The sequence below is a fragment of the Poecilia reticulata genome, linkage group LG16 (assembly GCF_000633615.1).
Source record: "Poecilia reticulata strain Guanapo linkage group LG16, Guppy_female_1.0+MT, whole genome shotgun sequence".
In the NCBI taxonomy this organism is placed as follows: domain Eukaryota; kingdom Metazoa; phylum Chordata; class Actinopteri; order Cyprinodontiformes; family Poeciliidae; genus Poecilia; species Poecilia reticulata.
The window spans coordinates 6,820,008-6,830,046 of NC_024346.1; the positions used below are offsets into that span (position 1 = coordinate 6,820,008).

The 10,039-nt window shown below is 39.8% G+C and overlaps 2 protein-coding genes across 2 annotated transcripts in view; both read right to left on the reverse strand.

Moving 5' to 3' along the window:
- tspan13a (tetraspanin 13a) overlaps nt 1-2,285 on the reverse strand; it is a 10,076-nt gene extending 7,791 nt beyond the window's left edge. Inside the window, exon 1 of the mRNA XM_008431048.2 lies at nt 2,047-2,285. Within this exon, the coding sequence (XP_008429270.1) occupies nt 2,047-2,109 (63 nt within the window). The 5' untranslated portion in view covers nt 2,110-2,285. The remainder of the gene's footprint in view (nt 1-2,046) is intronic.
- Nucleotides 2,286-4,446: 2,161 nt separating this feature from the next.
- LOC103477754 (C-type lectin domain family 4 member G-like) overlaps nt 4,447-10,039 on the reverse strand; it is a 13,465-nt gene continuing 7,872 nt past the window's right edge. Inside the window, exons 2-5 of the mRNA XM_008431052.2 lie at nt 9,716-10,030; nt 9,115-9,278; nt 7,237-7,352; nt 4,447-4,686 (exon numbers count right to left, since the gene is read on the reverse strand). Of these exons, the coding sequence (XP_008429274.1) occupies nt 4,539-4,686; nt 7,237-7,352; nt 9,115-9,278; nt 9,716-10,030 (743 nt within the window). The 3' untranslated portion in view covers nt 4,447-4,538. The remainder of the gene's footprint in view (nt 4,687-7,236; nt 7,353-9,114; nt 9,279-9,715; nt 10,031-10,039) is intronic.

A 10,039-nucleotide genomic window follows, 5' to 3' on the forward strand; every position in this document is an offset into this window, starting at 1 on the left:
GGTTGCTGACCAGGCCTGGTCCGGGTTGCTGACCAGGCCTGGTCCGGGTTGCTGACCAGGCCTGGTCCGGGTTGCTGACCAGGCCTGGTCCGGGTTGCTGGGAGCTGCAGACACACAGCAAGCAGATGCAACCCAAATCCAGCGACCTACAGCTGGCCTTTTCACAGCCGTCTGAACGGCTCAATTCAATCTTTTTGCCTTCCCAAAATAATCCGATCTGTCCCACTTAGGCTCCGTTCACACTGCAGCCTGAAGTGGTCCAAAGCAGATTTTTTTGCCCCTATGAGACCTGCATCTGATCTTTTCATAACACTTTGAACAACACAGATCAGATTTTTACAAACGCGACCCAGGCCAGCTGAATATGTGATCCTAAATCTGATATGCTTCTGACCTTTACAAATAAGTTGGATTCATCCGACCTGTAGGTCCCTGGAAACAGCTGAACAGAAACAAGACTGAAGTTATTGTCTTTGGACCTAAAGAGGAACAACCTAGAGTCACACACAGCTTAAGTTATTAAAACCAGAAATCAGGCTGAAATCTGGGAGCAGTGATGAACTCTGACCTGAACCTTCAGAGCCACATAAAGACAGGTACAAAGTCGGCCTTCTACCTGAAGAACGTTTTCAGGATCAGAGGACTGATGTCTCAGCATCAGAGAAACTCATCCATGTGTTTTATCTTTAGTCACATTGATTAAAGCTACAGCATCTTTGCAGGATAAAATCAATCCTCCAGCTGCAGCTGATCCAGATGCTGCTGCTGGAGTTCTGACTAAAACCAGGACCAGTTCTACAGTCCTACACTGGCTCCCTCAGAGAAGAGACTTTAAAATACTGATGTTGGTTTATAAATCACTGAACGGTTTAGCACCACAATACATTAAAGACCTGCTGCTTCCAGACCCCTCAGGTTCTCAGGAGCTTCTTCTGACATGCAGGTGGTTTTGGGGAAGCAAGTCCTTCACACAGACTTTGACTGCATTCAGATTTAACTATGAAAAAGACGAGGCCAAAAATAGAAAAAAAAGAAAAGTCTGATTTCAGTAAAGAGTTGGAGCATCCAGACCTGCTGGGCTCAGAGAGCGTCCTGATTGGACGGGGCAGCAGCCACAGCCCAGCTCTAAGCCTCTGGTTCTACAGGGAAAGCAGGTTGAGCAGGTGGAGACACAGACATGGCATCTTTACCAGACACTGAAATTATTTACAGTAAAGCCTCCAGCTCCTCAATCTTCTCAGGAAGCTGAGATATTTTAACATCATCAGAAACGGTAACCATGACTCCTGTAATCAACAGTAGTCATGGTTACTGAATATCACATGTTGGGACAACTTTATCACTGTCAAACAGAAAAAACTCATAAACTGGTGAGACAATCGGCTCGTCACCAGCTTCCCTCTCCGTCTCACAGGCTCTCTGCAGGTTAACCCAACTGCAGAACTCGACCGGTTCTCATTGTGCAGCTGCATAATGAAAATGTTCATTTTGGTTGTTTGTCACAACGTCCCTGAACTTTTTGGCCCCTGTCCATTGTGTGATTGGTCTGAATTTCATGAGCCGCTGCTCTCATAGGATGATTCTTCACTGTGGAGCCTGTTATGGTTTTTATTCTACTTTTCTGTCATTCAACTCAAAGGTTTCACCTGACATTCAGAGGTGTGTCTATAAATATTAGCTTCTTTCTCCAACTAAATCCTCACAGATGTTGAACCTGATGCTTTTACATTTGTTTTTATTCTTTTGAATGAAAACAGGGGAAAAAAACCCCGTAAATTAACCAGGCATTTCCTTGACCTTTAGTTTCCTAGGAGCTTTTCCTGCTTCACTCACTCCAGAAAAACAGGATGTTAACCCTAAACATGACGAAGCAAACAGAACAGAGCAGAACCAGCAGGAACATGAAGTCCGCGCTGCTCACCTGCTGCCTGGTTTCATGACTTCTTGGAATAACAGCAGGTAAAACCACCCGATCAGCCCGGTTGCCATTTTCCAGTCTTTCACCTCCTCCCAAAAATAAACTCCGGAATTTCATCAGATACTCACAATATAAACGACGTTGAGCGCAGAAAGCGCGTTCTTGGTGCAAATGAATCCTCCGCAAACCATCGCTGCTGTGCGCCGCCGTCCCGATCAGAAAGCCAGAAGTTGGTCTCAGGTGCAGCAGCTGTTTGTCCCGCTTCAGGCCGACCAGGTGCTGGAGAACCACTGCGTTTCCTGGAGTCGATCCTGAGCGCTGATTGGTCGGCTGGACTTTGCTCATGACTCACCTTTTGTCCCAGTTGCAGGTAATTACAGCGCAGCGACCAGATCACCGCGTCATTCAGCTTGAAGTCATCTAAAGTATGGATTTCAAAAAGAGACGGATTAATAAATGTTATCAACAGAAGGGTTTCCGTGTTTTACAGCCTTGTGATAAAAAAATACAACAATAACATCAAATATTGGGTAAAACTCACAGATGTTCAGAAGATCCCCCTAAAACGATGAATTAAAGTATGAAAATACAATAAGTTCACATTAAAACACATTTTGTTTATGGAATATTGCAGTTTATTTTGTACATTTAAGCAAAACAGCAGTTCAAAGTGGTTTCACATCATCCAGTCACTGCGACACCAGCAATAAACAGCATTTAGTAAAAAGATTCAACAAACGTTTTGATATTATGGATATTTATTTACTTCGGTAAATATTTTTTTAAAAATAAACAAAAAAACAAATGAAAGCTGATAATATGGGAAACAAAATGAAACATGAAAGACAAATAAAATATAAAACAAACTAAATGAACAGTCAATTAATCTCTTAAAAAGGGGGAAAAATATTGATGGATGAAAGATTATCAGACAATAAATGTATTTAGGCCTAAAGCTGCTTAAAACGATCAAGGCGAAATCCTACATTAAATGAAACGGATGTAACGAATAAAAGTTTATAAAACTGACAGAAAACAAACTAGTTATTTTACATATCCAGGTGAATTTGATAGATCTTTGGCAGACAAAACTTCTTCTACTTAAAAACTGCTGTGCAGAAAGAGCAGGCTGTGTATGGCTCCCTCTTGTGGCCACTTAGCTGATTGTCTCAAACTGACACAATTACAACCGGTAAAACTAAACTGATCTTTATGGTAAAAACTATAAATTACTAAACGAATGAAATAATCAGAAGTGATTTAACTTCAGATACAATCGTTTCCACTTTAGTAAAAGACAGCAAGAGCTTCAAAATGTGACAGATTTATGGGAATTTAGGCAGAAAATGTGTAAAAATTAAAAACTAAAGACGTTCAGATGACATATTTATCAAATCTTTGTGGTTGGATGAAAACAATATTCACATGTAAGTAAATTGCTGTTCACCCACCTCTTTGCCCCCTGCTCTGTGAAGACTAAAGAAGAGAACATATTTTTTATTATCATTATGATTTAGCATAAAACGTTCGGTTTTGATAAAGCTTAGTTATGGTGTGCCACCGCGTCATTCATGGACAGGGTTCGTAGTTTCCTCCCCCGAACCCACCAGAGACCTATTCAGTCCATCGACGGTGCTAAGCAGGTGGTATTCTTGGTGCAGGGCTCCAATTATATCGGTGTTTCTCCATTTTCCAAACAATTGTCCAGAAGCACTCGAGTTTTAATTCCAGTTGCTTTTGTCAACATTTGGTTTCCCACTTAATTTGACCTGGCATGGGGCCTTTCTCCTTTTCCAGAAGATATGATTGAACTATCCATTTGGAATCAAGTTAAAGTCGATGTCATTGTTTATAAAACAATTGCTCAAAGATTAAAATATTTTTGAGTTGTTTCAGGAGTTTTTCAAATGCACAGTCTAAACTTCAAGACAGAATATGAAATGCTTAAGATTTTAAGTTTGTCCACTTATTTCTCTTTTATAGAGTATACCCCCTGTAGTTTCTTCTTTTAAAAGAAAACAAAAACCCAGGAATTTATTCCTGAGTTATGCTCAGGAATAACTTTAACATCAAACCATCCTATTTAAAAAAAAAAAAAAGTTTTACTAGCTGCAAACGTGTAACCAATTTATTTCACATAATGCCACATGGAAAAACTTGTGTTAATTATTGCTGATGTCTGACTGTGTAATTGCTCTGCAAAAATGAATACAATTTAAGTTCTAAAAAAAAAGAGAATATTCCCTGTCAGGAGGATGTTAACATCTGGAAGACATACAGGTTTCTACTACTGAAGTGGAAGTTGGCTTGCTTATTGTGGAGCGAACGTTCCCAAAGCACTGGAACCTGCAGACAGTCAACAGTGCCGGAAATGGACCTCACAGTGTGAGAACCAGATTCGGATGGACAATAAATGGACCGCTCAGAGGTGGAAGTGCTTCCACGGATGAAAACAAACCTACAGAAGTGACTGTGAACAGAATCTCAATTGCCATGTTAGAAGAACTATAGCAGCTGCAACTTAAAACTTGGCTTTCAGAGATTGAGCTTTTATTTATGACATTCACCAAAATGTGATGACACGCTGAGTATTCTTGATTGAAGCTTTAAGAGAACAGTGTTAGCCAAAGGGCCAAGAAATCTCCAGACGCTCACAGATGAATTTGGATGCTTCCATCTTGTCTTCTGCTCTCCAGCTCTCTGTGGCTTTTTGTCGTGGCATATGCAGCGCTGCTCCTGACGAACGGGGAATCCCCTCAATCCAGAACCTTTAAGACAGAAACGTGAACCTCAGAACATTTAGAACATAAAAAAATTGTACAGCAGCTTATTGACATCAAACTGAAAACTGTCAGCATCTAGATGCGCTGTTGTCTCTTTAAGGATGAAAACACACTTGAAAAGAAGTCGGACTCGAATAAATTAAAGCCGTTTTACAAACTTGGAAGATCGAATTTTAAAGATAACATTTTTTTGAAAGGACTTTCTTGGCTCTAGTGATCTTTATTTGACCTTGAGTGCACAGGAAAGTGGATTGTGAGAAAGAGGGCGGACATGCAGCAAAGGTCAACAGGTCGGGACTCAAACCTGTGATAGCTGAGGCGTCTGTACGGGTCGAGCGCTTTACTCCAGCGTCACCGCCGCACCCTAGATGTCTGTTTACAGTTGAATCTAAAATTATTCAACCTCATAAAGGAAATAACTGACACTACGAAAAGTAAAAAAAATTAATAAACCCAATGTAGCAAAAATATTTTACTCAAATTCAACATAAAGTCTTACTTCCAATCATAAATCCTAAAAATGATTCATCCCTTTGAACAGAAGTTTTCACTTTTTGCATGTGTTTGCAAATCAGGTGTTTTATCTTGATCACCCCTGACTTAACCAATGAAGGCCTCCATCAATCCCGTTTGGAGTGGTGGGGGCCACGGCCCACTGAGGTTTGGTTTTAGGACAAGTCCTGGGAGATCCTGGAGTCGTTGTCACTCAGTATATTTAACTCTTCTACAAGCTTGTGGAAAATATATTTACATTTTTACTTAAAGTGACCCAGAATTAGTTGAAGATGTTGGTCTAGATATGTTGTAATTTTCCTGTTAACTAAAAAATTGCTGTTTGTGATAAGCCAAAGCTCATAATGACTTCAAAATGTCTATCTTTTCATGTTTTTCACCCGATGGGTTGATGACGCATTTTGGTCTGTTCTGTACTGAAATCCGCAGTACAGGACGTAAACACAGGAAGGCTAACTTTACCTGAGTTGATGTTTTTCATATTGCATTTGACTGGTGTAATTTTACATAATACCACACTGTGTCACTATTGGCTGTAATTTAAAAAAACAAACAGTGAGGTGGTGAATCTGGGTAAGTTCCCACATGAAAAAAAGAAGAGCGCACAGGAAGAGAGCTGGACCTGAACACAACTTCCAAATGACCTGCATTTGTGCTCTTAACATTTCTCTCCAGAAGACTTTGGGTCATTTGTATGAGCAAAACTGACAAAAGCTCCAAAAGGTGATCGTTACCTTCGGAAGCTAAAAATAAATGTTGTGCTTAAATAGTCTGAGCTCTTTGAAATGCTAACATAGCTATACTGCCACCAGTACTGTATTAAAGACTGAAACTGGTTTTATTGTAGATAAGCAATCACTCCAGGCGTCGGGTTAGGACAGCTATTATATATGTTGAGGTGAGTTATAGAAAGGAGAGAAGGTCCGAGTCCAGAATTAGGCTTAACTTGATTTTAATATACTTCCAGCTTCATCCATACACATAACGGGCAGGATTCAAGGGGGTGCGCTTGTAGATGAGATTGTGTGTGTGTGTATGGGTGTATGAGTGTGTATGTAGGTGTGAGTATGTGTGGTTTCATTCAATGGACGCACACGATATAAGGAGGTAATAACAAATCTGCCTTGAGAGCCGCCCCACTGAATGCTCATGTCCATAAGTGAAGGATGAACAAAAAAACCACCCAGTGGAGGAAAAAGGCACCACACATGAAACACCTAGATAAAGAAAACCAAACTAAAGGGCTGGAACAAATAATTAACAATCTTTTGTACAAGTACTGAATATTAAACCACCGATTAGACTGGACCGGACCCTAAGCAGCTGTTATCGGCCGACACAGCGCTACAGACAAACATCAAAGACAAGCAGTGCTAATGGAGCTACTACTAATTGAAATGCTAACAAAGCTATACTGCTGCTGATACTGAATATGAAACCACCAATCTGACCATAAGAAGCCTGGACCCAAAACAGCTGTTACCGGACCGGACACAGAGCTACAGAACTACTTACCAGATCACACAGTCTGACCAGAGGTAAGTGCTATTCATTGTTTCATTTATGAAGCTGAAGGCAGCAGCAAAACACCGGCCAACTCTGTCCTCTTCCTCCCTGCTCATCTTCATTGACTTCAACTCGTTCAGTGACATTATCCATCAGTTTTGGCTGGACAGAGCTAGCACAACTGGACATCATTTACCCAGAATGCATAGCAGCGTTTACAACATGGTGACATCTGTGTGACAACATTTTATTAAAATTTATAAAGGGGACGAGCGTTACCACGCTAGGTTGTGATTGACAGCGATAAGACCCGCCTCTGGGCTCTGATTGGTTGTTTCTAGTTAGCACTCACGCACTGGGAGAAGGCAGAGAAGTCCGATATTTTCATGTATTATTTATCTAATACCATACTGTCAGGACATGCAACAGCTTCAACAAATATGTAAGAAGATATTTTCAAGAAAAAGTTACATAGTGCAGCTTCAAATGTACATATTTTGAGATAATAGTTCTTACTCAAGAAAGTTCCTACGTCCATCAACCCAGGACCAATTGTGTCGAAAGTGATGTAACCCTATCCAGTATCCATGGTTATCAGAATCGTATTTCTGGGTGTGATTGTTGATAAATTCCTGTGAACAGATTTTATTTTAGACTGTCGTAAATCTTTTTTACTTTGAGCTATCAATCAATCAAGTTTATTCCTAACACATTTCAGTAACAAGGCACTTCAAAGTGTTTCATATCAAAATACACAAAAATATGAAGTCATAGAACACACAATTAAAAATCAAAGCATTACATTTTCTCAAGTTTTGAAACAATCAACATCATAAGGATGTTGATGAGGATTAATTTTTTAGGCCGACCTATAAAGACACTGTTGCATTAATCAATGTGACTAAAGATAAACACATGGTGAGTTTCTCTAGATCTTGCTGGGACATTGGTCCTTTTACCCTGAAAATGTTCTTCAAGTGATAGAAGGCCGATTTCGTAACTGTCTTTAAGTAGTTCTGAAGGCTCAGGTCAGAGTTCATCACTAGAACCAGATTTTGGGCCTGCTTGCTGGTTTCTTGCTGTAATAGCTAAAGCTGTGCTTTGACTCTAGATCGCACAACCACACATTTACCTGTTGTAAGCATTTATTCAGTGATTGGATTGGTTCAGAGTCACCTGGTGACATCGTGATGTAGAGCCGTGTATCATCTGCGTAGTTAGGGTAGCTAATCTTATTTACTGTTATATCCTGAGCTAGTGGGAGCATACGGATATCAAATGATGGTACATTCACACCAAATGAGTGTTGAGCGTCAGGCACGTCTGGTTTACATTCAAAGTCTATGTGGAGGCATGTGGAGGCATGTGGAGGTGCGTTTAGAGCACCTAGCGCAGTGCAATTTGATCCGTTTGGAGCGTTTTGAGTGTTTGACATGTCTCGTCCGATGCTCCACATAGGCTTTAAATGTAAACCAGACGCACCTGATGCTCAAAACGTGTTTAGTGTGAACGCATCATGAGAGGGGTCCTAGGATTTGAACCTTGGGGTACCCCGCATGATTTCTATCCACTTCGTTGATACGTTACCTATTGAAACAAAGATATCTTGCATGTCTCCATGGAGACTTGTTCCTACCAGACACAACCTTCACTTTAGTGGGTGCAATAAAATCAATTATATCTGAAATTATAGAATGTAAGTTATCTACCATCTCATCGTCATGGTTACAACTTAAAGGCGAGATGGACTATAATTGATTAAAAGTTTCTGCTGTGAAAGAACGTTGTGTGATAGTGGCCGTTTTACTAAGTGAGTCAATGGAGAAAGTATTTTAAAACATAACAGYAAAATGATCTGACAGGGCGACATCAGTTACAGAAACACAGGAAATATTCACACCCGTCCTGATAATCACGTCCAGTGTGTGTTCAATTGTGTGCTGATTGTTTAACATGTTGAATTGGACCAAAATGATCAAGAAAGTCACAACTGTTTAGCTCTCTGTCTTTGGGCTCGTCAACATGGATGTTAAAATCTCCCACAGTTATGAAACAGTCATAATTGTTGCATATAAGAGACAAAAGCTCATTAAAGTCAAAGAAGTTTTCCACACGTTGGGGTTTTGTACAAAGTTAGTATCAGAGTTCATTTATGGCCTTTTACCTCAATTGACAACATTCAAAAGAGTTAAAATGACCTAAAAATATATATTTTTTGCAATTTAAGAAGTTCTTATTCATTGAGGCCACGTCTCCTCCTCTTTTTTATTGAGACTTTAAAAATTATAATTTGGAGACGCTGATTCAGTTAGTGCATGTGATACAGTATTGTCAAGCCATTAATCTTCCAGAATAGCTTTAAACTTCAAGAGAAGAGGTGGTGTTTTGTTTTACCTGCTCCTCCAGATCATCAATTACAACCAAGTCTCCACCTTCAGTCTTACACAACTGTCGACTTCGGTCCCAGTTTGCATAACCTATGTCATATGGATAAATATAGTAGCAGTGTCCCTTGTAGGATTTCTCATGTTTGGCGCAATGCTGGCATTTCGGTCTCACTAGACAAGGAGAAAGAGCAGAATAAAGTGAAACTTTGGTAAAATAATCTCAAAACAAAAAATATTAATTTCTAAAAGAAATCCACGTGAACTTACTTAATATTTTAATAATCAAAATTACTGAAGCAAAGCTTTTAAAGGTAGAGTGCAGATCAATGTTGGAAGGTGATTAAATGATGATATCATTCTAGTCAGAAGTGGCGTACCACAGGGTTCACTAAAAAACAAAAACATTCTCTGAAACCAAAACTTGGCTGTAAACCTGCTGCTAATGAATTAATTTTACTGGCTCACTTTGCTGTCAGGAAAGTGACCTTCAGCACTCTACCTGTGATAGTAATGGTCAGCTATGTCTTCGAAAACTGTTTATAATTTAATATATATATATATAAAAAGAATAATCAAGAGTTTCAAAGTTAATCTAGAAATGTAATTACACGATACTGGGCACAAATCACGAACTGGAAAATTGTCAAATTTCATGAGGGCATCATAAAAGTTTTTCAGAGCATCTCTCTCTCTGCATCGCTTCTCTGCCTGGTCTGTCAATACTCTCAGCTTCTCTCTCTCTTTCTTCAGCTCCTCTTTCTCTGTGCTCAGATCCTTTTTCTCTTTGTTCAGTTTGTCTTTCTCCTGTCTCAGCTCGTGTTTGTCTTCACTCAGCCTGTCTCTCTCTTTGCTCAGCTCCTCTGTCTTCCTGCTCAGCTCATCTTTCTCATTGTTCAGCTCGTCATTCTTTCTGCTCAGCTCATCTTTCTCTC